This window comes from Puntigrus tetrazona, chromosome 1 (genome assembly GCF_018831695.1).
Source record: "Puntigrus tetrazona isolate hp1 chromosome 1, ASM1883169v1, whole genome shotgun sequence".
Classification (NCBI taxonomy): Eukaryota; Metazoa; Chordata; class Actinopteri; order Cypriniformes; family Cyprinidae; genus Puntigrus; species Puntigrus tetrazona.
Genome location: NC_056699.1, coordinates 7,124,810 through 7,152,739, shown reverse-complemented (window position 1 = coordinate 7,152,739; position 27,930 = coordinate 7,124,810). Strand labels below are relative to the sequence as shown.

The 27,930-nt window shown below is 36.4% G+C and overlaps 5 protein-coding genes across 12 annotated transcripts in view; 4 read left to right on the top strand and 1 right to left on the bottom strand.

Moving 5' to 3' along the window:
- Window positions 1–519: 519 nt before the first annotated feature.
- Window positions 520–5,867, bottom strand: mpc2a (mitochondrial pyruvate carrier 2a). Of its 2 annotated transcripts, XM_043244249.1 has the most exons (6): window positions 5,440–5,867; window positions 4,694–4,734; window positions 3,919–4,003; window positions 3,355–3,466; window positions 2,381–2,457; window positions 520–679 (listed from the first exon to the last, which is right to left on the bottom strand). In XM_043244249.1, the coding sequence occupies exons 1-5, from the start codon at window positions 5,585–5,587 to the stop codon at window positions 2,409–2,411; spliced, it is 435 nt and encodes a 144-aa protein (XP_043100184.1). In that variant the 5' UTR covers window positions 5,588–5,867; the 3' UTR covers window positions 520–679; window positions 2,381–2,408. The 2 variants fall into 2 exon arrangements, with proteins under 2 accessions (XP_043100184.1, XP_043100174.1); XM_043244239.1 differs by lacking the exon at window positions 520–679 and having other exon boundaries at window positions 1,491–2,457; window positions 5,440–5,865.
- Window positions 5,868–8,886: 3,019 nt separating this feature from the next.
- On the top strand, window positions 8,887–11,407 carry LOC122344694 (OX-2 membrane glycoprotein-like). Its single transcript, XM_043238247.1, has 5 exons — window positions 8,887–9,019; window positions 9,136–9,477; window positions 10,254–10,553; window positions 10,745–10,837; window positions 10,943–11,407. Exons 1-5 carry the CDS (start codon window positions 8,899–8,901, stop codon window positions 10,972–10,974), a joined length of 888 nt encoding a protein of 295 aa, XP_043094182.1. The 5' UTR covers window positions 8,887–8,898; the 3' UTR covers window positions 10,975–11,407.
- Window positions 11,408–14,259: 2,852 nt separating this feature from the next.
- Window positions 14,260–16,980, top strand: LOC122344706 (OX-2 membrane glycoprotein-like). Its single transcript, XM_043238256.1, has 5 exons — window positions 14,260–14,416; window positions 14,516–14,857; window positions 15,492–15,788; window positions 15,968–16,069; window positions 16,199–16,980. Exons 1-5 carry the CDS (start codon window positions 14,374–14,376, stop codon window positions 16,261–16,263), a joined length of 849 nt encoding a protein of 282 aa, XP_043094191.1. The 5' UTR covers window positions 14,260–14,373; the 3' UTR covers window positions 16,264–16,980.
- A 151-nt stretch (window positions 16,981–17,131) lies between these two features.
- zgc:174945 (uncharacterized protein LOC793867 homolog) lies at window positions 17,132–18,349 on the top strand. The gene is made up of 3 exons (XM_043238266.1): window positions 17,132–17,438; window positions 17,603–17,929; window positions 18,019–18,349. Exons 1-3 carry the CDS (start codon window positions 17,366–17,368, stop codon window positions 18,123–18,125), a joined length of 507 nt encoding a protein of 168 aa, XP_043094201.1. The 5' UTR covers window positions 17,132–17,365; the 3' UTR covers window positions 18,126–18,349.
- A 108-nt stretch (window positions 18,350–18,457) lies between these two features.
- Window positions 18,458–27,930, top strand: part of trpc5a (transient receptor potential cation channel, subfamily C, member 5a) — a 62,694-nt gene continuing 53,221 nt past the window's right edge. For 4 of the 7 annotated variants that reach the window (XR_006250919.1, XM_043238213.1, XM_043238236.1 and 1 more), the window contains exon 1: window positions 25,333–25,951. The gene's annotated coding sequence lies outside the window, so the exon portion shown is untranslated. Of the gene's footprint in view, window positions 20,034–25,332; window positions 25,952–27,930 lie in introns of those variants that run through there. The other 3 variants (XM_043238223.1, XM_043238197.1, XM_043238204.1) reach the window with 2 other exon arrangements.

The window sequence follows — 27,930 nt, the reverse complement described above, 5'->3', positions numbered from 1 at the left end:
ACCAGTGGGTAGTGTAGTTCTTCAAGTAGAATCGTGGTAATAAATTAGATTGAAAAAAAATGAAGATGACATTACAATGACAATAGGATTTTAACTTTTGGACACCTGCCAATGTTTACGCACGCGTGTTGCATACACACACAAGATTAAAAACCACATGTCCATATCACCAAACATGACATGACTTTTACACCATTATACTATCTACTACAAAAGTATGCCATTTTTACAGTACATATAGTAAAATGTAAAGCCCATGCAAGTTAAAAGCTATTTTACATACCTTAACAATAGACTTTATATATTTAAATCAAATAAGTAATTAATAGCTCCTGTCCTATAATAAAACAGTCAGTTCTATTTAAATAAACTTGTGTGTGGTCACGTGTCTGCGCGTACCCTTCAAATCTTGTCCATAACTACATATAGTAAAATAATAATGATAAAACTTCACAGTTGAATGTGAATGTGACTCACTCTAACAGCATGGAAGTGAGAGTGAAACTTTCACAAGACTTGTTCTCTCTTAATGTTTACTTTATTATTTCTACTCACACCTGCCAACTATTTCAGTACAGAGGATTCATTTAAGTCAGGTGAATGGGTACGAAGTCCGAAATACACAAACCCACTCTTTTTTCATAGCGCGAGTCCTTCATTCTCCGTATCCAGATCTTAGCTAAAAATAAATCAAAAATGTACAATCACAATTAATGTCAACACTCAGATCGTAAATCATCAGAAAAACATCACCATATATACATCAAGTCTCCGTCAAATAACTTCAGTATGTGTTTTTATTCCATCAGTCTTCTATTAAAGCTATTAAGCACTAAAAGCTATTAAGTCTACATTTTGTATGTAAATGGCTGTCATACTTTTATGAGCCGTTTGGACTCATTTTGACGCCACCCATATACTCACCATTCAAGTGATGTAATGCTAAATGCCAAAACTGTTCAGCTAATCTATCTTAGATGAGAGTACATATTCAGCAATTTGTCAGTTTTGCGTGAACTGCTCCTTTAATTAAGAATAATATATGCTTCTCCAGCATTTTGACTAATGGAGTTAATAAATGAACTGCTACTTGTAAACTGCTAGCCATAAAATCTAATAAAATGACTCATTTGTTGCTATGCATGCAGCAAGCACAAGAACACAGAATTCCTATTCTATGCCGTTCACATCTGACAAGAGTGTGGGCTGCAGAGGTGAAGCGTGACGTCTAAGTTTTGAGACGGATGGATGATTCAATGCCTTGCCTGCTTAATTTAGAGTCAGCGTGTAGGATACACTGAAAACAGGTTTAAAGGGGATTAACGGGTCCAATTTAGCACAAGGGAACAAAGTAGTGCATGTGGTTGTCGTACACCCTTGATTCCTGATTTAGCAGAGAGGTTGTGTGCTGCTTGATGACCCTAAAGTTTTTACTAAAGCCCAGTGTAGGATGATGCAGACTCAGAATAAAAAAACGTGAGATCGCAAAATGAGTTTGTCCTATGAATCAAGTCACGTTATTTTGACTTTCATTTAATAAATGTGTACATTGACATTAATATTAACATTCTATCATTGTGTGCCTGCCCATATAAAGGGCAAAGTCTATCTGGTCCTGCGAGTGAGACAACGTACGACCTTTGTCTGATCTGATCTCAGTATCTAATGCGAAATAAATCAACGGCAATTTAGCATTCAGTGCTACAGAATGTTAGTTTTATCAAGTGACTGTTAATATGTTGGATTTTAAGGGGGACATATCAGGAAACTAATTATGCCTCAATGCTTTGAGAGACAATAACTACTTAACAGAAAAACATTGCGAAAAAAACATTGAGTGCTTAATATTCATAATATAACAATTCACTTTGATCTTAGTCAAAGTAAAAATCTATATTAGATATACCAACGACAAACAGTGTGTGTTTTTTATATATAAAGGCACAATAACAAAATTTATAGTGTTCATTGTACAGATTAGAAACTATTTTTTCAATAGTTGTTCAGACAGTGTTTTAATAGTGACTGTTTTGGCACACTAAATAAAACATACAATCTAGGCAACACCTATAACAGCGTAGGCACTAACTTTTTTTTTTTATTATTCTTATGGTATGACCCCCTTAAAACTGAGTAATCTATATAAACTGTGGATCAGACAAGACACACACACTCTACAACATACAATCAAGAACATGTGAATTACAATCAATATTATAATCACAATTTTACATCATAAAACGGTTTGAAGATTATGAAGTTCTTAAAAACAAATCTCTATTTTACACAGACAGAGCATATTTGCTTGATCTATATAACATGACTGAATGTGTGCAAAATGCAGATTCATTGCTTTTACAGTAACAGAGCAAAACTTCACCGCTCCGCTTGTCAGAGTTTGTGGCACTTCAAGACTGCTGCACTTCCTCTTCTTTCTGCTTGAGTTGTTGGTTGTACCTACACACACACACACACACGCAAGGCGTGTCAAACCTTTTAAATGCACAATTGTTTAGCCAAAGCACTGCAGGTGCTGAAGGAACACAATAGATTGCTGGGAATAGGCCGTAGTAAATTCAACGAAGAACAAAACGCTGCTTTTTAACTATTATTCGATTCAACTTCCACTAAACTCACTAGAAGTGGCTACTTAGCATTTCCCATTCATGCTTGGTGCCATAATATATATAGCCACATTTTTTTTTTTTAAATGAACATTAACAGAATATATTTCAAATACCAAATGATTTCATATACCATCATTTACAAATTTAAAAACAAACAAAAAAACTAAAATAAAGTATTTTGAATTTGAATTCATTTTTTAAATATATATTTAATGCAACTGTAAAGTGTATAATACATAACATGGAATCAACCAATAAACTGAAACACACCCTTCTGATACACAATGTCTGCCAACAAAAGTAAATGTTGGTAGTAAATATGCTGTAGGCCCAAGGCAAGTGTGATAAAACGGGGTTTTGTAGTCTGAAAACAGTATGTAACAAGACGCTATTTGAAGTTTAATTTAAAAAAAAAAGTAAACTGTCAGCACTGGTAAATAATAATTAAAATTACTTTATAAAAACATTAAAAGATTTTATGCCAGTTAAATACTTCTGATTCCAAAATGGATAGACAATTTGATTTAATTTTGTTTTAATGCATTTAGGATTGTATAGTTCGCTTTAACAGCGTCATCATGTTTTATGTTAGTATCTTGTTGAACTATACACTATTGAACTCAAAGTCATTTCAACTTAACCCTACTCCACTAAGCTCGTCACCTCTGTGTATTGACTGATGGTAGTAAACAGAGTTGACCTTAGAACAGGACTCGTAATGACTAACCTCCATATTCTCATGAGCTGTATGCTTCCACACATGCCCAGGAAAAAGTTCACGGCAAACAGAGCCCAGTTCTTAGGGATGATCACCAAGCAGTACCTCGACCAAATTAATCCTGGAAATAAATCAGAGAGATTTGCAATTAACCAATGTTTTTCGTTAAATAAAAACCTTGCAGAATTAACCGTTTGTGAGGAAAATGGATCAAGGCCTTAGTCTTAGTAAGCTGGAACTTATATAGATCAAAACGTAGGCCTAGATCATGGGTGAATTGCTAAATCTGAGAAATTTTCAAACGGTTATGCTAATAGGAAAGACTACGCTCTCAGGAATGCTCGAGTCTGAAAAACAGATAGAGAGAATATTTTCTTGACGGTCAGATAGGATACTCTGCTCAGATATTTAGTTTCACGGGTTCATTTCAGCTTCTATTTTCAGCCACACTAATCTCAGGTTACGATGAGGCTTTGGATGAGATGTTCTCATCTACGGGACACTGACAACAGCTACTGATGTAGATAAATCTTGACAAACTCCGTCAAGCGTCTCGCACATTAAAACAGGTACCTGTGGCTGTAATGACGCAGGACTGAGAGACGCTGAGTTTTTCTGGGGGCCGGGTCATATCAGAGAATCCAGCCACGACTAAACCCTGCAAGAGAACGTAAAGAGCAAACAAGTGTGAGCTTGCTCGAAGGCCTCGATCGGCAGGCAAACCCATGATAAGACTGCATTCACAGCAGCGTTACAACATTTCAAATGACAAAATATGTACTGACAATTTGCACAACGCTATGTTGGTTTTGCTTAAAGAAACAGCTCACCCAAAAATCATTACCGCCATCGTGCCTTTTTAAACCTGTATGAATTTCTGTCTTCCACAGAACACGCTCTTCCATATATTAAAATTATGCAGAGACCAAGGTCTATCAAGCTCCGACATTATAAGAGTGGTGCATTGGACTTCAGCACCTTCTGAAGACCGTGAGTGAAATTAAGGTTGCTAGTTACTGAATGCTTTGAACATCTAAGGCGGGTTTGGTCACCTACGCAATGAACTATGCCGGGTATAGTCCTCGTATAGAAAAAGCATTCTGCAACTTTTATGTTGCACAGAAAAAAAGTGTTTTTTAAATGCACGGGGGTGAGTAAATGGTGAGCTACTCCTTACTGTAACTAGTCATTTTCACTGCATCCTCTATTATCAAGTCAAACACAAACATCCAAGGTCAAGGCGTTCTACGATCTAGCTTGGAGCCGTTGCCATGTCAGAACAAAAGAGAGTGAGATTACTTTTATATCTGACCACTTCAGCTGTGAGAAATACAAGACCAGATCTCACCCATTTAAAAACAGGCGCCCAGAAGAAAACCGTCTTTGGCCCTGAGGGAAAAAAAAAAAAAAAGATTCTGTGAGAAATTATGGCACTACACTTTTTTTTTTTTTTACAATGAAATGCTCCACAAACATTAAGAATGCACTAGTGGAAAAGGCTTGGGAGCAGGTATGATTGACCTTCAAAAGTCCCGCAGCAGCATATGATAAGAAACAATCTTTTAGTCAGAGCAGGAGGTGTTAGAGTTGACCAAGCAATGTCAAACATGTTTATACAGTAAATGAAAATGTAGCTTCAACAGCACATAGGCACCAGCGTCTCCATCGGGTATGGGAAAGGATGATGGAGACCTTTCAACATTTACATTAGCGGGGCTTTATATAGGACTAGCTCATTCAAACCCTGAAATATTTACAATATTCAAATTTATGTGTCAAACCAGCTGCATCTTTTCTCAGAGCTAAAAGCTCGGTCCCATTTCAGTGAACGTGTGAAGTTCACAAGTAGTTTGCATCGTCTGTGCTTTTATTCTTTAAAATAAACAATGCATTTCGCGTCTACTGCGTTTAACCGTGTCCAAATTAATTTAGGTGGGAACGTTATGGCTGAGAAAAATAATAATCTAGGAAACAGAACTCGTTATGTAGGCCTAATTATATAAACGCTCCAAAATAGCACGACATATTTGCAACATCTGACAATGACCGAGTGCTAGTGCATTTCTTCAGACAGGAGCAGAGTAACGTCTTTACCAGCAGGATGATTGTAGAGAGGTCTTAATTTAGGCGGCAGCTTTAACTCGATCTTGTCCAGGGTCCGGTGATATGTTGCTCTCAAACCGCCGGAATAAAAACGACATGATTGCAGTCGTGAATACAGCCTGCCGCTGCTCATGTTCATTCACCGCAGTGACAAAAACACGCGGTCGGTAGGAAGTCGTTCGGCGCGCACCTTCTCTTTCTCCACCCTCCGAGACGACCTATCACAATGTCATCATCACCGAAAACACGTCTCGGTTGCCAGCGAGCTTACGGGAACACACAAAAAAAACGTGATCTTGTATGTATTGTGAGAAGCGGATGATGAAGTGTTTAAATAAATGAGGAATCTCTCGGCCTGCATTTATTCTAAAATGGGCTCGCTGGATCTCTTCAAGGAAAACGTGGTCATGTGGTTTATAAATAGGTAACAGTCTGGTGTAATATTAAAGCGCATGCACTGGGGCTAATCATCATAAAGCAGGCGCCTGACGGCTTCCGTCCAGCAGAGGTCACTATCGGCCCGGTCGAAAACAAAGCGAGTGAAGACTGAATAAACGGTTTCTCTCTCTCTCTCTCTCTCTCTCTCTCTCTCTCTCTCTCTCTCTCTCTCTCTCTCTCTCTCTCTCTCTCTCTCAAATGAGCTATATTTAGCATTTTTGTTACCACAGTTGATCATATTATTTGATTGCAATATTGGCCGACTGAATAAAATAATAATAAAAAAACTAAATAACTACCTTTTTCTTATTGTTTTCATAGTTACTGAAAGATAATGACTGAAAAGCAGTTTTACCAATAGCATGCAAGCATTGCACATAATCGACCAATCATCGTTGCCAACTTTGCATTTTTTGCTGCTAGACTTTTCAGGCTACCCTAGCTACTTGTTTTCCTTACAAAACACACATAGCAACAGACTTTGCTATTTTTTTAAAAAAAGTGATTCAAATAGAAGGCATATTGACATCATCCAATGATGTCAGCAATTTAATTTAGCAACTTGACCTGAAAATTAGATAGCGACACAGCTAACAAGTCTGGCACAAATCATAACGTTTGTTATATCAGGCACTACACTGTCTTGGCAAACAGTCATTTTAGCAATCAGTGTGTTCACGTTAATGCTATATTTACCAGTTACCATAATGTAACTTTATTTAACTAGCCCAATTATAGCATGGACCCTGTCCTGTGCTCACAGATTATGACTAAGTGAAAGAATGATAAGGTGATATTTTGGAAATTGCCTTACGAAACAAATCAATAACCTTCTGTGGCTGAAAAATGAACAATCCACACATACGAGTAGCATGTGATATGTGGTTTGTTGTTGTTGGGGTGTAATACATTTTCAGTTATTTTCTTTTTCACTCCTTGAGAGAAGTTCCCTTCTGAGAGCAGTAAATAAACATGTCACTGCAGTAACAGTAACTTAAGTAATGGTTTCTGTTTGGGGAAACCACAGTTGATTGGTAATCATCCCTGACTCTTGATCGTAACATCTCAACTTTAAACCTTAAAGTGAATAAAAAATGACGAATGAGGAAGCTGAGAATGCTGAGATTTTTATATATGTATTTTATATATGTATGTATATGTGTGTGTGTGTGTGTGTGTGTGTGTGTGTATATATATATATATATATATATATATATATATATATATATATATATATATCACAAAAATACTGAGATGAAATGAATACTGGAATGTTCATCTACCTCAGGCAGATGTATATTTATATATATAAACCCATATAATTTACATAATTTACACAAACTATAACAACAACACAATTTTTCAATGATATTTTATGTAATTATAATAATACACAAAACACTTTGGCAAACAAAGTTACATTCAGTGACACCATCAGTTTAACCAATTAGAACTGAAGGGTTAAAACTTAATATATACATATCATACATGACTATACCACTTAGATGTGTGAAATTAAATCTGCCTAGAAACTGAAATGTTTCACTTAAATATACATACATACAAACATACAAAGGCTACACGTATACAAATACATACATTTATAAAACTGGTTTGGAAAAAACTGAAGAATTGTAACAATTGCCCTTCGAAATTGGACAAAATATTTTTAGTGTTAATGCAAAAACTATGCAAAATAAATCTAAATTGTAAAGATTTTGTTTTACTATTAGTGTTGCTGCAGGTACAACAGCACTGTTTTTACTTTATATCACAGATTGAGATTTATGACACACAACACTGTTGAGAAAACCAGCGTATGCTGCTTTAAACAGAGTGAAGCTGGACCTTTGTTGGCTTAAGATGATCCTTAACTGGTCCGACCTTCTTAAGAATAGCAAAGGACCACCTTCGACCAGCTCAAACCAGCATCCCAGCTTCAAAATATACCTAACCAGCACGGTTATGCGGGTTTTTTCTCAAGAGGGAAATACTGTGTTACACGTGTTTAACGTTTAAACATTCCCAGGTATTCCCTGGGAACGCTGGCAGGCTACTGTACCTACTATCAGAATACTGTACTTTTAATTAATTACGATTAGTTTTATTACGTTTAAATTAATATGCATTATATGCGCCGAACGTTAGAGCATAACATTTAAGGTATACGCAAATTTGTTTTTTCAGAGAATGCAGATTTAATCGCAAGCATAGCGGCTTTTATTTTGACAGGCACACGTCGAGAGTCTGATTTGCCTTTCTGTCATGTGCTGGGGAAAAAAAAGAAGAATGAAATCGCGGAGTTCACAGGACGTAACTTATCTCGTGGCGTATGTTTTTGAGAAACGCACGATGAATGCGTGCGTCTCCTGCCCTTCTTCCTTGGAAAACACGACAACAGCACGGCGTCGGTCTTCCTGCTTGTGTCACGGACGCCGCCTTTTATCGGATTTGACTTTAAAGTGAAACCGAAGCACCGCAGTCTCATTTACATCTTTAACAGATGACTCAGTGGCTACATATAGATGATCTGATTTAGTAAGATGCCATCATCTGCTATGAATAAAAGCGGAAGTGTTTTAGCAACGAGTCACATGCAAGTGTTTTTTTTCTGTGGAAAGTCCGGGATAACCCTGCTTTGAATTTTTTTGGTTTTACAAGGTAATTGAATAGATAGCATCACCAGGTGTATAGTATTTGATCGTCTAGCGTCTAAATAGTGCAAAAACATGAATATAATGTGCATTAGCCGGCAGCGTTGCCTGGTTACAATAAAACGGCAATAAATACATTACAAACATGTAAAACAGTTTACGCAAAAATGTTATTATGCGATTATTAGAATCTTATTATCCAAAATAGTATAGTTCTGGATGCATGTCTTGCACTTTTTTTATTTTCACAGAAAATTGAATGAATAATTTGGACCTGACTGTCATTTGAATCAAAGTTTTGTTTGCAATAACAAATATGATCACCAAAAAAACAAAAAAAAAAAACATGTGATATGATATGCTGGTACTTGGAACTTGGAAGTCCCCCCGGTTAAGTTATATGTATCTCAGTCTACTCACTGAAAGAAGCCAGACAATCATGCTTCGCCTTCTGATCGTTTTAAGTTTCCTCAGAGGAGGTCGGTAATTGACTCCTTACTTATTCAGTATGGCTAAGTCTGGCACTGCTCTGGTTGGATGTTTCTAAGCTGGATGGGTATGGCAGGAGGTTTATAACAACACGTTTTTTCCGCAGCTTATCTTTCAGATATTGTAGCACAAGGGAACACATCTGTGGAGTTCGGTCAGGATGCCTCGTTCTCTTGTACGCGGTCAGACGCGTCCGGCGTCAAACAGATCACCTGGCAGCGGGTGAGCGGCACGGAGCCGGTACAAACTCTGGCTACATACAGCGATCTCTACAAGGATCACGTGCACGAACAGTATGTCGGGAAAGTCACTTTCACGGCGGCGTCAGTTAATTCAACGTCCATCAAGATCAAACACGCAACGTTTGAAGACGAGGCTTGCTACATTTGTTCCTTTAAGGTGTATCCAATCCAACCTCAACGACAGACGCTGTGTCTCACTGTTAAAGGTAGGTGAAATACCTGCAAACATGAAAGTCAGAAAGTTAGCTTAGGTTTTGAGTCCAAAACGCAACGATCATCTAACAAGGGCATATTTTAACTAAAACATTAAACTGTGTTTTCAGGACTAGGGCATCTGTTTTTCCTTTTGCCACAACTGGTTGTATTTCAGAACTGTTTAAAAATTGATTTATGAATTATTAAGTGTTTCATTGATGTTTTTGCGATTTTAAAATGTCTGAAAAGCAATTAATGGCTTGTAATAGGCTATTTAATGACAGGCTCCCAATGTGACAACCGACCCCATATAGTTTGTCAATATTTCACACTATTGGGAACGCAAGGTTGGCGTGAGGTAAATGAACTATAAGACAATGACAGTGAAAATATTTAATTGCTATATTTAGTCAAAATATTAAGTAAAAAGTTTCAACTAGCTCCAGTCTTCCCTAATTTCCCTAAGTGTACAGTAAGTGTACAAAATCAAGCAATCCCATCCAAGATAATAGCACGGTTTCACCAAGCACAAGGCATTCCATTCAACCAATCAGAATTTAGGTATCATTTTTCAGGAAATATAAATTTTATGCTTATGGTCAGGGTTACGTGCTTCTACACCCTTTTTAATCAGCTATTATTTCTCACTGATTTTAGGAAATGAAACTGGAACTTTCACTCAGTTTCCAGTTCTAGAAAAATGAAAGAGTGCATGCAGCCAATGACCCATTGCTTTTGTGCGTGATATAAAAAAATTGAAATCATTACGTTGCTTGTATTTTTGCAGGCGTATCAGAAATAACAGCGTCGGTGAATCCTGCGCCCAGTTCTGCTCCAGATGTTGTAGTCTCGTGTTCAGCGACTGGTAAACCAGCCCCAACTATCCTCTGGAAATCCGCAGGGAGAGAGTTGAACGATTTTCGGGAAAGTAATTTCACAACGCTCAACAAAGACAGTTCAACCACAGTTACGAGCAACCTCACTCTACCACTGTCACAGTTTCATGGGAAGTACGTGGAATGTGTGGCTCGGAGTGACGACACAGAGAAGAGCGATCAAATCTATGTGTCTGATAAAGATTATAAAGGTAACTTGACTTTTGAGTGGTGGTGACATACATAGTGGATTTAAAACTACATAGACTAACAATCAAATAATCAAACTGTGGCATATTTGTTCATTTTAATATTGAAATTAGGATAAAATTATGTGTGCATATTTTAAAATAAAATAAAAAAATCAATATTTACACACAAACTCAAACTGTTTGTTTTACAGACAATGAAGTCACTTTAAGAAATTATATCATTCCAATTCTGGTCTTGATTGTCATCAGTATTCTCATCTTCGTCATCTATTGTCACTCCAAGGGTAAGCAGAAAAATATTACCCTCTAGCTATCAGTACCGTATGTATTGTCATTTAAAGAACAGCATTATTTTGGATATTTATATGTATTTTTTCTTTTTTTTTCAGATAAAGATCAAAAATCTGCTTGCATGGTTTGAACTACTGTGCAGCTGTTACTTTATTTAGAATTTATACATTTTTCTGATGCTTCTTTTGTAAACTCGCTTCATGTTTACATTGGTGAATAAGCTAATTTTAGATAATAATATAGATGATATGTGTCCTCCGCAGTTTTTATATCCTGCATCTGCACTTTAAGTTTCTTTTAATCCGAAATTCTGCATTATTTATTGATATGAGATTTGTTTAGGATTTTAGATAACTCTGTTACAGCTGGCTGTCTTTGATTAAATTGCTTATTATCATTTTAGATTTATTGTGTTCAGATATTGTACTTGGAATGGAATAGATTTGTTATTGGTTGCATTTGTTGTTTTGTGCGGATGTGTGTATACGAAACCTTTTGTAGTGCATTTTGTGTGTTTTTCAACAATTTTATATATATGTGGAATATATATTTTCTATACTGTGTATAGTCTATCTGTGTCCATATCCATTATTGAAACTCACTGTGCCAGACATAAAAAAACTAGTAAGCCACAAAACATTATAGCACTAAAACTGACATGCAGTTCAGGAAAGCTGCATTTCACCTGTCCATAATGTTTAAAGTCCACTAATAAAATATTCTTGTTGGATGCAGAAGTACATAACTGAATCGTAAATCACTGATAACTAACCCAGCACAAAAAGCATTACACTCTCAGAAATAAAGATAAAGCAGCTGTGGGATGGTACTTTTTCAAAAGGTACATGTTTTTACATAAAGGATTCATTTTGGTATCTCAAAAGGTACTTAAAGTGTACATATTTTAACCTCAGAGGTACAAAAGTGTACCTTTTGAAAAGATCCCACCCCAGTGACAGCTTTTGTACCTTTATTTCTGAGAGTGTAGAATAATGCTTTTATCACTATGGAACGCATTCCTTTTCAAATTCCTTTGTATACTTTGCATGTTCACAATATTTTATGTTTTGAGTGCACTCAAGCACTAAAAGTACACTATACAAATAAGGGACAGACCTTCTAATTCATACAGAAAACTGCTCACGTGACGGTGACACATGCAGTATGTTAGGTCATATACAGTGACACTCATTCCAGTGAGTCACACAGGCATTGATTTAAATGCTGCAAGGAAAGAACCTAAAGTAGCCACTATCCCCCTGAAATGTAAAAAGGGGGGAAAAAATTACCAAAAAATAAAATAAGGTTATATCTTAATTCATAACTATCTTTGTGTAACAAATACAGTTTAAGTTGTCATTTACTAAAGGTCCTGCCTTATTCACATTCAAACTTGGCACGAGCAATATTTCACCAAGAAATAAAACTTTGCTGAAAATGTACTCACTCTCGGGCTATCCGAGAGGTAGATGGGTTTGTTTCTTTATCAGAAGAAATTTGGATTGCTCACCAATGGATCAGTAAATGGGTGCCATCGGAATAAGAGTCCAAACAGCCATTCAAAACATCACAAGCATCCATGTGACTCCAGTCCAGCAATTAACATCTTGTGAAATAAAAATAACTGCATGTTAGTAAGAAACAAGTCAATCATTAAGACGTGTACATTTAAAACTTCACTTTCAGCTAAAATATGAGTAACTATGGCTTAACGGGTCTATCAGCGTAGGCTGGGGCTCTACCACAAGAAGCCAGCTACTATCGTCAGACTGGAACACTGTAGGATGTCCCACCTTCTAGTAAACAGGGACGTGCGGAAGTCCAGCCTTCCTGTAGGTGGTGCATATGGAAAATTGGAGGTGATTGAACTCTCTTAAGGTGGCAGAAGGTCTGCTGGGGAAACACAAGACTTTGAGGCTATACTGTGAAAATACACACACAAAGTCCTCTGGAGTACTTTACATGGCTCCCAGCCCTCTACCGGTTCTCAGGGATTCATTGAGTGAGGGCCTGGCGCCAGATGCTCCGCTACATATGGCTGCCAAGGAGATGGAGGAGCTTGACAGCGTCTACTGTGTGGACACTCTGGAGCAGTTAACAAGCCAACCTGAAACCTGCCTCATAGTGCTTCTACTCGTCTGAGGTGAGAACAAAGGAGAATACCGGTTCAACACAAAGGCTATAGAATCTAGCGAACATTTTAGGGGTCGCCCAGCCTGCAGCTCTACAGATATCTGCCAGCGAGGCGCCACAAGCCAACGTCCAGGACGATGACACACTCCTTATTGAGTGGTTGGAGACGGCATTCCTCTTTCTGCCGGCCTCCGTGACAGACAAAGAGCTGGTCTTAAGCTTTGTCAACGTAGCATCTTAGTGCTCGGACAGGACAGGGCTGGGTCTGCCTCCTCCTGGGGCTTGAAGGTTCACCACTCGTGGATGGAGACATCCGTGAAGACCACAGCATGCCTGGAGACCTGTTCCGGGGCACGCAAGAAAAGTTCGGCGAGTGCCGCATGACTCAGAGTGACCGACAGGAAGAGAACTCATTTGTTTAGTTTACTGGAAGTACAGAAACACTCAGCACTTCCCTCATTACTTGCATGTTTCACACGGCATCAGTCTATTTGATGCAAAATTTTATAAACAAATTCAGTGCATATACATTAAAGTACATATAAATACAAATCAACTCAATAAATATATAGGCAGCCCACAAAAGGAGTTGTTTTGTTCAAATTCACTAACCTTAGTAGATCTTTATAATACAGCAACATATAGTTTTAAAATCAATTTAGCAAAAATCATTTTTACATTTTCTTTTTTTTCCCCTTAACGATTAAATATTTATTAACAGTTAAATAATTACAGTTGAGAGATCATTAGTATTTATGACATATGTTTATATCATTATTTATAAACACAATATTATGAAGAATATCAGTCTCCTCAAAATTATATTGTAGCAGTAGTGTGAAATCTGAAATCACCTCTTGAATACACACAATATTCACCAAAACTATTAAATGAGACAGCAAAAATAACAACCATTTCAGTATTTATTCCAGTTTATGGGAAAAACTGTGGTTCCTGTTTAATATGATGATTCATTCCCAAAAGTGTTTAGTCATTTTACATGCCATAGTATTCATCATTTAACAGGAAAGTAGTGGTTTCAGATGCTAAAGTTGTCAAATTATTAATTTCAATTTACAATTTAAGCTCTTATACACATGTCTATATTGTACACATATTTCAGAACTGTCTTTAGTAATATAGTTGAGTTGAATGTTTAGTTTGTTTTACTTCTAGAAGAAAAAAAAATAACAAGCAAACATACAGCAAGATTTGTACCAGCACGTGGATGGATATAACGCGCAACCCGGAAAACCCGGAAAATGTCCTCTGAATTGAAAGTGACGGTAATACAGGCTGCGGGGTTTTTTAACTTTCGGTACCAGTATTGCTGCATCATAAAAGCCCGTATAAAAGCCCGTGTCTGATAACAAACAAACCACACAACGCATTCGCCATGGTGTATCTACTGATTTTAATTTTAAGCCTCATAAACAGAGGTTAGACATTATTTAGTAATTTTTCGCTCACTGTTTTTGCATTTCTTTTCGAGACAAAACTGTATAGCGTTTGTAACCCAATATCTTTTCATTTCGCAGCTTATCTTTCGGATATTGTAGCACAAGGGAACACATCTGTGGAGTTCGGTCAGGATGCCTCGTTCTCTTGTACGCGGTCAGACGCGTCCGGCGTCAAACAGATCACCTGGCAGCGGGTGAGCGGCACGGAGCCGGTACAAACTCTGGCTACATACAGCGATCTCTACAAGGATCACGTGCACGAACAGTATGTCGGGAAAGTCACTTTCACGGCGGCGTCAGTTAATTCAACGTCCATCAAGATCAAACACGCAACGTTTGAAGACGAGGCTTGCTACATTTGTTCCTTTAAGGTGTATCCAATCCAACCTCAACGACAGACGCTGTGTCTCACTGTTAAAGGTAGGTGAAATACTTGCTGTATCAAAGTCACGAAGCTTTTCCCTTTCAGCTAACATCTTTAATCAAAACTGTTTTCAGGGCAAGGAGATGTCACTTAAATATATTGCAATTCTATACAATTTCCTTGTTTGATATTTATATACTTTTGAAACTGATTAAAAATATATGTGACTTATATTGCGTTTCGTAGTTGTTCTGATAGATAATAGGCTATTTAATGGTAGGCTCCTATTATTGTGACAACGTAAACCTGTATAGTTTAACAGTATTTTGTACTATTGGGAACACTATATTTTGATGCAAGTTGAAAAAGTGACAGCTAACTCCAGTCTCCCTTAATTTGCCAGTAAAGTACAATTTATTTGGTCAAAATACAATCAACCTCATGCAAGAGAATGCAGATATGGCCAAACTGAAAAAGGATGGTTGTATCATAATATATTCATAGATCTGTCTGATAATGGCATCTCTATTCATGAACAAAACAATGTGAGCAAAATGAAACTGGTACGTTCACTCAGTTTCCAGTTCTAGAAAAATGAAAGAGTGCATGCAGCCAATGATCCATTGCTTTTGTGCGTGATATAAAAAAGTTGTACATAATGAAGTCATTACGTTGCTTGTATTTTTGCAGGCGTATCAGAAATAACAGCGTCGGTGAATCCTGCGCCCAGTTCTGCTCCAGATGTTGTAGTCTCGTGTTCAGCGACTGGTAAACCAGCCCCAACTATCCTCTGGAAATCTGCAGGGAGAGAGTTGAACGATTTTCGGGAAACTAATTTCACAACGCTCAACAAAGACAGTTCAACCACAGTTACGAGCAACCTCACTCTACCACTGTCACAGTTTCATGGGAAGTACGTGGAATGTGTGGCTCGGAGTGACGACACAGAGAAGAGCGACCAAATCTATGTGTCTGATAAAGATTATGGTAAGAGGTTCAACATGGATATTGGTTGGAATAGAATAACTATTGTACAGTAACTTTCTGCCTAATGCAGTCGGGTTGATTCAATCATGCTACGTATATATGCCACATGTTATATCTGAATGAAATCAGTTAATTTAGATCGGTACATTTTTCAATATGCATTTTCTTTTGTTTTACAGTGAACCTTACACCAAGAAGTTACATCATTACAGTTTCAGTCCTCATTGTCATGACTGTTGTGGTTGTCATTTTTGCCATCTGTCTTCACACTGCACTAAAGAGTAAGCCGCAAAATCAATCTTTAAGACTAAATGAAATCGGCTAATACAGTCGTCATCTTTTATGAACAGATCTCAACAGCAAACTAATTTAAACGTAATTTCATTTTGCTTATCTTTTTTTCTCCCAAGGAGGTATTTTTGGGATAAAATCTGCTTATGAGGAACCCCTTAATGCCCCAATCGAGGAATGTTAACTCTGCTGCTCCTGTACCTCATAGCATGGATATTTTGCTCACAATCTTTGTCAACTTTTAAGTACAAAAATGTGTATTCCATAAAGGAATCGTGAATTTCATGTCTAGTATTTAAAAAATTATTTATTTATGATTATTGTGCAGCATTCCATTACATTAGTGCAGCTGCATGATTATTGTACCATACAGATGATATTTATTCTGTAACTTTAGATTTTCTTAGGCTCATGTATTTGCACTTTATTTGAATGCACTGAATAGTTTTTAATTGTCTGCTTGTGGAGTTGAATCTGCGACAGTTATTTATACATTCCTAAATACCGGCTCTGTGCTAGTCTTGACATTTTTCAACAATCCTTGATGTCACGCTTCATAGTGTTAACAGTCCTGTGTTGAGCGATGACAGTGATTTGTGGAAGTGAAAAGCATTATTACCCAATACAAGGTAAATCTAGTTTTCAGCAATGTACAACAAAGTGAAAGTTATTCAATTAATGTACACAGAAGCTCTTTTGTGGTTTCCTGCATGAAACTCTAAACGCTGCAGAGATATTTTTAGTATTTCTACTATTGTTTGCAGTTGACTGCAACTAGCACGGTGGCTGTACTGTGAACATATTTGTATTGTTGAAAATATTTCTGTGTGTGTTACAGAGTGTGATTAACCAATAATATAACACTCCATTGAAATAAAAAAAAAAAACATATATATATGAACCGTTGGTTTCAATGATTGGATTACTTGTAAAAATGGAACAGAACAGAAAATGTACGTAGGTTATGTAAACAGAGAAGGACGATCTGCCTGGTCCAGCTGAAAATGAATCTATCTGAGGCACGATTTCTGTTAAAGCTACTGTAATTTCTTGTTCTGCATTTAAGACTTTGTTCCTTCAACTGACCAGCTTAAAGCTTTGAAACAGCACTTTGTTACATCGTTTTCAGCAGGCATGTGATCTGTGTCTCGTCTGTCTCAGATGATGCACTGGTGTTGCATCTGCAAAGATCAAAGGAAGTCATCTTCATGTAATAGCGCTTCAGACACATGTTAGGTAGCCAACTTCAAGTTAGCCGTTTCCTCTGACTGACTGCGCACAAAAACATGCAGCTCTTTCACCCGACAACCGCCTTTCTCGTATTTGTTCTCTGCAGTGAGCTAAAATCTCTAGCGATGGGTAAGTCTCGCTCAATTTTCAATTAATTTTTAAAATTTCAAAGTTCAACGTGCCACTGAGAGCATACGAGGCAGCATTCAGGTTAACATACTTGTTTGCCATTTTGGTCACTTTTAATATAGATTTGCTCTTTTGGGTTAATACAAAATATTTTCCATGTGCAGTGGTTGTGAAATACCCGCGTGAACCGGTAACCAAGGCCGAAGGTCTTTCGATGTCTCTCATGTGCACAGTGGAGTATGAAAGAGAGGACTGCGACATCGAGGCCAAATGGTGGTATACAAACAGCACTGAGCTTTTGCCCATCATGGATCCAAACGCATTTCTAATCACAGTAAATGAAACAAAAACAAATGAGTTGAGGCTGAGGAAAATTTCCCTGACCATCAGATCCCTGAAGCTTCAGGACAGTGGCCTCTACCAGTGTGATGCCAAATGTCTCAACAGTGGGACTCAAGCGAAAGGCCATCTTGTGAATGTCACCGTCACAGGTCTGAACTGAAAAAGGTTTGAATTCTTAACTGTTGTATGTTGCAATGCTCTTGAACGTGACGTTTGTTAATGTGATCTTTTTCTACAGCTGATCCATACAAAGGTATGAAGGTCTCGACATGGAGCGGCCAGTTAAAGGCAGATGCGGCTGCGCTAATATGTAGCGCCATATTATTATTATTAAGATGTTATTAAATGACATTGTTTTCAGTAATACAGGTGTCAATATATGAACCGCTCTGCTGTTAATCTGCTAGTGTGACCATCTGTAATAATTTTTTTGAATTCTTGACTTGGTCTTGAATTATGTTCTCATGACAATATGTACCTAATAATTTGTCATGGGCTAGATTTGGTTGCCTGATGTTGTATTTTTGTTCTTTATTTTCTTTGTTGCCATAAATTGCTACACTGCTTTACAAACGTTTTATGCATTTAATTTATCAATAGACGTGATGCAATTATCTCACAGAGAATAACTATATCATGTACAAATAATATTCATACTGTTATTTAAAATTTCAGGCTCATGCATTTGAATCAGAGTTGTGAGGTATTCTGAGAAAAAAAATTGTGTTTAAAAAAAAAATGTCCTAGTTACCAATGCCAATTTTGAGAAAGTCAGAATTATATCAGAAAAAGTCAGAATAGCTCACTATTCTGATGTTATTATTACTACTAATAATAGTGCAGTTAAAAAGGGATGCGTTGTCTCATCTAGCTTAAAATGATGCATTGAAAGTTGTAAATGTTAGCAGTAAAAGTTGATACATGATTCCACAAAGTCAAAACCTTGCTTATGCAGCATGTAACACAACTTTCATATCATACCACCAGCACTGAAACCCAATACAAGTTCATTTTGATTGTGTTCCATCAAATTAACAACTTAAAACAAAATCTAATTTGCTTTGCTTACATGTGATTTATAATATGTCTAAAATGATTCTGCATCTGCAAAATTTCTATGTGAGAGATCAGGGGCAATTGTAACATGTTTCTTCATAACTCATAGACTACTTAAAATACACCAGTCATCCTTTGATACAAGAAGCAAATATGTGCACTAATTAAAAATACAACTGATAACATAGTGATGTATTTTCACTAACAAGGACAAGACTATAATAAATTAAATGCAAGAAAGAAGAGTGTTACTCTTGGTGGGAGTGACTGAAACAAGTAAAAATATAAAAAAAAAGCCTCCCTCAGTAATCATTTTACTGCTGTAGTATCTAATGTTACTTTCTGTATATGGTTCAAATTCTTTTGGATGTCAGCAGTTATATGCATCTAAAAAGCAAAAGTCAATTTCTAGACTTTTGCTATATTTTGTTAAAAGGATAATGCATTGCACAGACTGTGTGTTAAATGACTTGTTGTGCTACATTCATTTCAGTGCAGGGGTCCAGGCTTGTGGCTGAAACTGAAACTATAGGTTCATTTTACCAAACGGAAGATGAGCCTCCACAAATGCAAAAACGCTTTCAGTGGCCAAATGTTGTTAACAAGACATACCTAATGCATAATCATTACTACCAAAAAGGATAAACGCTTCAGTCAAAACATAAACATAAAACTAAATCTACACGCAAAAAAACAAACACATTAAGAAGCAAACCAATGGATTTTAGAGGGTTTTGACCAATATTCGGGGATAAGTACTGCCACCTACTGGATATCAGGAGTCTTATAGAAGGCACTGGAAAATATATCATATTTCTCTCCTTTATGTGATGCATTCAGCTCATGCCTAGTGGCCTTTAGTGGCCACGATAAACCATTTAAGGCTTTGTTAGCATTGCATTTATGCCTGAGATGATAAGGATGACAGGTTGGAGGAGAATTTAACATCAGTACGCTATTTTATATAACCAAGTGCACAAAACCTAAAAAAGGTGAGCTATTGAATGAGACATGGGCATTATGAAGGGGTAAAGCGTCAGATGAAAACCATGCTTTGGCTTCAGAGAGATGTGAGATTGCCTTGCAAGGCTTGTGCGGTTCGAAGACTTCCTCTTTCTTTCCTGTCAGTTTCTCTCCCTGTTTACTGCAGTTCTCCCTTCGTGGTGACCTTATCCAAGAACTAGACTACGTAATTATGTAAGTTCATTTTTATTTGTGTTCTATCTTGAGAAAACACTGAAAACTCCCTCTGTCGAAATAAATATAGGGTAATTACTACGGTTTCAAAAGAGTACTATATATTTTATATAATGATTATATTTCACAACTGTTCTTACTTTCTGCGTAATGAAGTCAGTTTGGCTCAGTCATGGTGAATAATATTTTAGTCTGAAAAACAGCATATCCATTTTTTGCTCATGACCTATTTCTGGGTTCAAATGTGCTTTAAATTAAATGAATTAAATTATGAATTTCTTGACTAGTATTTATTTTTATGCATTACTGAATAGTATTCCCTTACAATTAAAGCAAATAATCATATTTTTTTATCACCATGTGAAAATATTTTGATAACAAAGAATAGCTCTATCGTACAAAGATAATATTCATAGTGCTATTTTATATTTTTATGCTGATAAATTTGTACATTTATTAATAGGACGTAAAGCCATCCAAATGTCAGAACTGGGAGATTAAATCAGAAAAAACAGAACTGTTGTTGAAAAACAGAAAATCTCCGAAGAGAATCTGATCTCCGAAGAGAAATACTGACATCTACTGGATATCAGACGTCTGATAGACATCTCTGGAGAAAACATACTCTATTTCTTTCCTTTCTGTGAGGTATTCAACTCAGGAACTCAGTAATTAGAGGTGTTCCTTTAGTGGCCATAATAAACCTTATAAGGCTCTGTGAGCATTGCACTTCTGCCTGAGATCATAAGGATGACATGCTGGAGGAGAATTCTACATTAATATTTTATATAACCAAGCACACACAACCAGAAAAGGGTCTGATGACCTATTAAATGAGTTCAGAATAAAATGATTCATGGTTATTATGAGGGGGTAAAATGACAGACGACAACCACATTTTACGTTCTATCACTGGAGACTCTGCGGCTTTCAAGAGAATTAATTGCCTTTTACGGCCCGTCTGGTCCTTTGACTTCCTCTTTCTCTTTCTGTCAGTCTATGTAGTTCTCCCTTCGTGGTGACCTTATCCAAGGACTATGCCAGGTAATTCTGTAATTTCATTTTTAGTTATCCTTCTTAAAAAAACACTAAAAACTCCCTCCGTCATTTCTGCTGGTCACTTAATACCAAAATGACTATATCTAATTACAGTAACTAAGCTTTTAATGGAGTCTTATATATTTCACAAGTGTGATATTTTCTTACCTCGTGATTTATTTATTTTATTGTTTATTCATTCATTCATTCATTCTTTTTTTATTTCTTTGTTCATTCATTCATTCATTCATTCATCCTGTAAAAATATAATCTATAGAGACTTACACCTTCCCCATGAACAACGTTTGTGTCTTAAAAAGTGCCAAAAAGTGCTCTGCTTTTGTCACCAAAAAGGAAAAAGAATACTTCTAACCAATGGGACAGAAACCTATATATATATATATATATATATATATATATATATATATATATATATATATATATATATATATATATATATATATATATATATATATATATATATATATATTCATACATAACACTATTTGAACCATTTGTAACACTGTTACATTCATATTTCAGAAGAAGTACCATATATGAATTAGATAAATAATGTATAGTATTATTCATATGATTAAATTTATTAATTTTATCATAATTTCTCAATTAAAATTGATTGGAATATAAAAAATGCATTACTTTAAAAAGTAAACTTCAACATATTTTGTCTTCCTTTTCATAAACTTTGCGTCATAAATGCACAAGGTCAAAAAGCGGTTTGACTAAAAATATTAATACGGTCCGTAAACTTTTTCACTAAACCGTTTACTGAGGTAAATCCTCTGTATATTAGGTTGTCATTCTGAAGAATCTGTAAACACTCGCTCGCCCTCTCATTCATTTGTAATTAGATGTCAGTGTGATAAACCAATCTCATTCCACCAGTTCTAGCCCCACTTTACATGCATCCAAATTACACCCAGGTTTAATGTATTATTTAATAGAGCCGTCCAGCGCAGTTCAAATACATCACTTTGTCAAATGAGCAAGGAGAGCTTGTCCATTGTTAATGTGGCTCATAATCAGAAAGGAGAGGTAGGTGTCTGTTTTTTTAGTGGAATCATTTTAAGCTCTTTATCAATTATTCATTTCCGTTAACGATTCGTAGCAAGCAACTGTGGATAGATTGCCATGATATATTATTGGGATGTTTAACATAATGAATCCAAAGGGAGTGCAAACAGCATTTTAGAGGATTTTAAAGGAAAAATTCATATTTCTTCACCCTCAGATCAGTTTGTTTTTCATCAGAACAGGGCCGAAGAAATGTAGCATTACATTACTGATGGCACCCATTCACTGAAAAAGATACATTTTTGCTAATTATGTAATGGCAAATTTATCAGTTCTGATAAATAAACAGATTAATTGCATTACATCTTATGGTTTGGGGATGCGTATATTTTCAGCAAATGTTCCACTATTCATATAAATGTTATTACTGATAACACTATACAATTTATAGTATATTATTCATGTCTTCATCCGTTCTAAATCACACATGTACAATATGCAAACAAAAGAGAGCTTTTCTGGAACCTTTGCTTATACTATCTTTCTATTAAGTCATACCTGTTTTAAAGCAGCAAGATTCAGGCATTTTAAGGGTGTCTTCATTGTCTTCTGACGGACACTGTAACTTCCTACTTCCTTATCACTGACGCTAATGAATAAAAGATATGAATTTTCAAAAAATATTCACTGAACACAGTGAATAATATGTGATGAGTTCCATTAAATCTGACATAGCCTGTAATGTTATGTTTCGAAAAAAAGCAGCATCTACGGATAATGAAACCTCGGTAGAATTTCTTCAGATTGGACAATAGCTTTCAGTAGATGTAAGGAGGAAGAATAGCCTATTCCTTTGTGAAAGTAAAGCAAATTTATAATTTATTATTACTTGAATAGACTGAAAGGAAACTGGGTAGGAACAACAGCTACATGGATGTTCATAGATAAGTGTACTTATGCACTGAGGTGCTTTTTTTGCAGTTATAAACATTCACCAGGACTAAAGCATTTAAAGTATTTTTCATCTCACTGAGTGCATTGCAAATTCATTTTTAAACTTAACCACTGGGTAAAATATTTATCTTTCACCAAATTAAGTAATATTGCAACAAACTGAAAAATTCATCTTGCAAAAAATACAACTAAAAATAGAAATAATGCCAGGATTTACAGAGCACTTGTTAAATGTAGGAACTTATATCTTGTATTTAAGTAACACACATTTGTTTGTTAATCAAGCTGTGTGTGTGTGTGTGTGTGTGTGTGTGTGTTTTTTGCATCATGCATCTGCACTAATGAAATTTTGTGTTCTTTAACCCACAGTCAGCCATATACTTTAAACCTTTACAGAAACATTTATGCCTTTTTATGATCTTTAATTATTTAGCATGCGTGGGTCATGTCATGTTTCGCCTGGACTGAAAGCAATCAGTAAAACCTGAAATTACAACAGCTACATATCAAAATATAGCCATGCATTGAAAAACCTTCGATATAAAAACATTTAGTAAAAATTTTGCCTGCTAGTAAATTTCACAAACAATTACAGAAAAAAATGAAGTGTAAAAAAAATTACACTTTAAAAAATTACTAATTACTCTCAGGCCATCCAAGAAATATCCGTGCGTATTTTTCTTTCCTAATACAGAAAAGACAACTTTTTTTACTTTTCTGCATTATGGATAGAGGACTCTTAAAGTTTCGATAACTGAATGACGGATTTGCTTTTTGCAAACATCCATCTAACCCGTTAATTGACTACAGAGTCATCAGAACTCTTGTTCCATCAGTACATTTTCATTATTGGGTGAACTATTCTTTTAATTGAAACACATTGGGGAAATGTCAATGAAGGGTAATGTGTTGCTTTTGCCAACAGGGAAAAGGTAAATGGTGCATTTACTTCTTCCCTCAGTGTTTTCAGTACTTAAAAAGGAGATTTGAATTCAAGAGAACGATGTAGATTTTGTTGAGGGCAGAGAGCCCAGATTCATCTGACAAGATTAGGGAAATTTCCCTTTGATGATGGATTGAGCTGAGACGAGTAGTGTATTTAATGATTATTTAATGGTGATGAGCGCGAGATCACAGTGGGACACTGTAATGTTTCTCTTGTGTTCAGGTCCTCAGCTAATAAGGGCAAAACGGGTGTTGTGAATCACATCTATGCCTTGAGGCGGCTAGAAGAACTACCAGTCAATATCCAGGGACATAAATTTCCAAAGCCCTGTCCAAACACATGACTGACTCACACATTTGAGAGTGTTTGCTGTTACTTCTCTGATTCTGCTCGCAATTATAGACTAGGTGAAGAAACATTTGGCAGTAAACATTATTTTTTATGTTATATTCAAACATGCCAATCAGCTGCTTTTTCGATGACAGTTATTGTAAATATAAAGCCTAACTTTTGCTGTATATGATAGAATAACTTAGTTAATAGGTTAAATGAACAGTAAACCCACTAAATAAAATCAGCATAAAAATCTAATGAATGATAATAATAAATTGACCCAACTGTTAAACCTTAATGGATTTTATTGTCTCCTTCACTTGACAAGACATCAATTGATGAACTGGAATCTTCTGGATTACTTGTGGCTCATTGTGATGTTTGTATTAGCTATTTAGACTCTCATTCTGACGGCACCCATTCACTGCAGAAGATCCATGGGTGAACAATTGATGCAATGCTAATTTCTCCAAATCTGTTTTGAAGAAACAAACTAATCTACATCTTGGATGGCCTGGGAGTATGCACATTCTGACCTTGATTTTTGGGATGAAGCGTTCATTTATTAATTTCATTTTAAAATGATAATTTTAAATAGAATAATTACTAACATTTTTAAGGCATGATGTAGGATTACATGTTTTGGAAAGGACTAGGTTCTGAGGCTTATTTTGGACCTTGACAGTTCCTGGTCACGTAATGGTTTTGTGAAATAGAAGAATCCAGTGCAGCAAAAACATTCTTCAAAACATCTCATTTCGTGTTTGACAAAAAGTCTATACGGAACGACGGCTATTAAAACGTTTTCGTTAGCTCTAGAGGATGGCCCCCATTGTTAGAATGGAACTGAACGTTGTTGCAAAACCACCCCTAACTGCAACGTTTAATAGTTAAATTATAAGAAGGGAACCCCGTAAGTGTTAACCAATAAAAGAAAACTTGTAGCGATTCAAACGGCTGTGTGATGTCACGAATCGAGCACCACAGCAGCATCCCTCAGTCTGACACCATGACAACCGCAGCGCGCGAACGCTGGAATCTTTGCAGCTGCCGCGAAGCCCAATACGAAGACAAGATGCCGCCATACGCGCGCGAGACGCACTTGTTTTTTTGAAATAACCCTCGTTCTGCACTTTGGGAAGAAGACGTCTGAGATTCGCAAAACCACCTGTATCTAGCGTCCGTGGGGAACGTGAGTTAAACAGCCTTTCTGTTGGCCAAACCTTTGTGTTTCTGTGCCGTAAGAACTGCGCTGGGTTGAGTACACTGAAAAAAAAGCCGCGCGTATAGGAGCGATAAAATGCGCATTGGAGTCAGGGATGCTCCTCATGGCGTTTACGCGTGGAGAGCCCACTGGGGCGTGTGTGCTGTGCGTGTTAATGCATGTGTGAGAGAGTGAGAAAGGAAAATAGAGGAAAGAAAAGAGGCTCGTACATTCGCCGCACGCGTTCCACTGGCTCTACATGGGGAATATGAGGATCTCAGGAGGACGCCAATGATAAATAGTATTCCAGACTCCCCTGTCACATAAGAAGACCACGGAACACGCTCCTCAGAGACCCCTTGTTTGATACGAGGGGCGATTGAATACCCAGATAGTAAGGCGCACCAGGTAAGCGACGCCATACGGGGATTCGTTGCATACGCGTTGAAGTTTTAAAACGTCTTCTGTCGAGCATCATTTGATACGTCGCAAAAGTGAAAGCGCTCAAGCGCCTACCTACCTTCATTTGCAGGTGTCAGTGCGTGCGTTTGGTCAGCAAGAATGGACACACCACGCAAACCTGGTCTGTGAAGCAAATGAAGCGTTTTATGCAGATTTTAATGAATTTGGAAAGCTTTATGAGATTTGAATGCTCAATACTGAGACGAAGACAAATTGAAATACGATAAGAGCTATCACAACATTCATGTTCTGTTTACTTTAAGGGTCTTCTAGCAACTTATGTATTTTGTTGTAATGGTGTATTGGGGTTTCATCATCTTAAGTGTTCCTGATTACTGCATGGAGGTTTAATGCTGCAGTGTTGGTTTGAGTTCAACTTCGAGATCACACGATATTGATTTTTGGTGACTATACCAATATGCAGTCATTTTGTCCAATACCCAATGTGCAGAACATTATGTAATATCGAATGATCATAATACAAAAACAAAATAAAATACATTCTGAATTATATTATTACTGATAAAGATTATGTATTCAAAGTTGTTTGCAATCTAGATGGTGGCATATTTATTTTCATCCTTATTTAGGGCTGTCTGAATCTTAAAAGATACACTTCTCACTTGGGGACAAATGGCTGGTATTTAAAAGCAGTATTGCAATACATTAAACGGGTTTAATTTCGCTTGTAGATATAATTTTTGGATGCCTTTCCATAGTGATCATTCAAATGGCATCCTTTACAGATAGGAGATCTCAAGTTAAAAAGATTGAATATCAGGAATAATACTGGTTAAGCTAATCATCAGTCTGTCTCTATTCAAAATGCCAGATTCTAATGGTTATGTAAAAAAAAAAAAATTCTTTAATGCATGTAAGACTTGCTAAGCAGGCACTGCTGGCTACAGGATAATTATTGATACCCACTGCTCTCTGAGGGCTTAAGATTGTGATCAAAGATTTATACACTCGTTCCAGGCACTGTTACTGTACGTGTGGAAAGAGAGGTTAGGAAGTAGACAGGAATTGTCCCAATAGATTGTCCATGCTCATTGCCTCAAGAGAGCTGAGGAAAAAAAAAAGAAAAGAAAATTATGTGAGAAACACAATTAGGTCTGTACAGTAAATGAAGCGTTTTTAATGCAGATTCGTAATGAACTGGGGAAGCTTAGTAATATTTTTAAGGCAATTGTCACAAGGATGCCAGTGATATTTGTAACATTTATGATCTGGTTAGTTAATAGGCTCCAACATCTTTAGATTGTATTGTAATGATGTGATAGATTCCACCATTTAAAACAAGTCCTGAAAGAGCCAAATGCCACAGTGTATGTTCAACTATTTAGACCGTAATGGTTTTGTAAATAAATATAATTCTTTTTTTACGTGATTTTCTGAATTTCGTCAACATTTACTCATTCTCAAGCCATTTCCAGTTTCTTCACTGGAACAGATTTGGAGATATATTTAGAATTATGTAACTTGCCCACCAATGGATCCTTTGAGGGTGCCATCAGAATGAGAGTCTAAACAACTGATTAAAAACATCATAATAATCCACAAGCAATGCACATGATTCACCAATTAACATCTTGTGAAGTGAAAAGCTGCATGCTTGTAAGAAACAAATCTATCATTAAGACATTTTACCTTTACCATTTTACCTAAACTGTCACTTCTTTACAAAATATCATAATAACGCTTTGTCCAGTAAAAAAAAAAAATCATCCCCAGCTCTTCTCTCACATCAAAATCTACTGACATATATGTTTAGAACAGTTCTGGACTGTTTTTGCTTGTAAGCAGTGCTTGATCTATGCATGTATCTCTGCTAACTCAGAAAAGATATTTTGAAGTTAAAATCATGATGGATGATTTTACTTACATTGTTCGTGGATTATTGTGAGGTTTTTGATCAGCTGTTT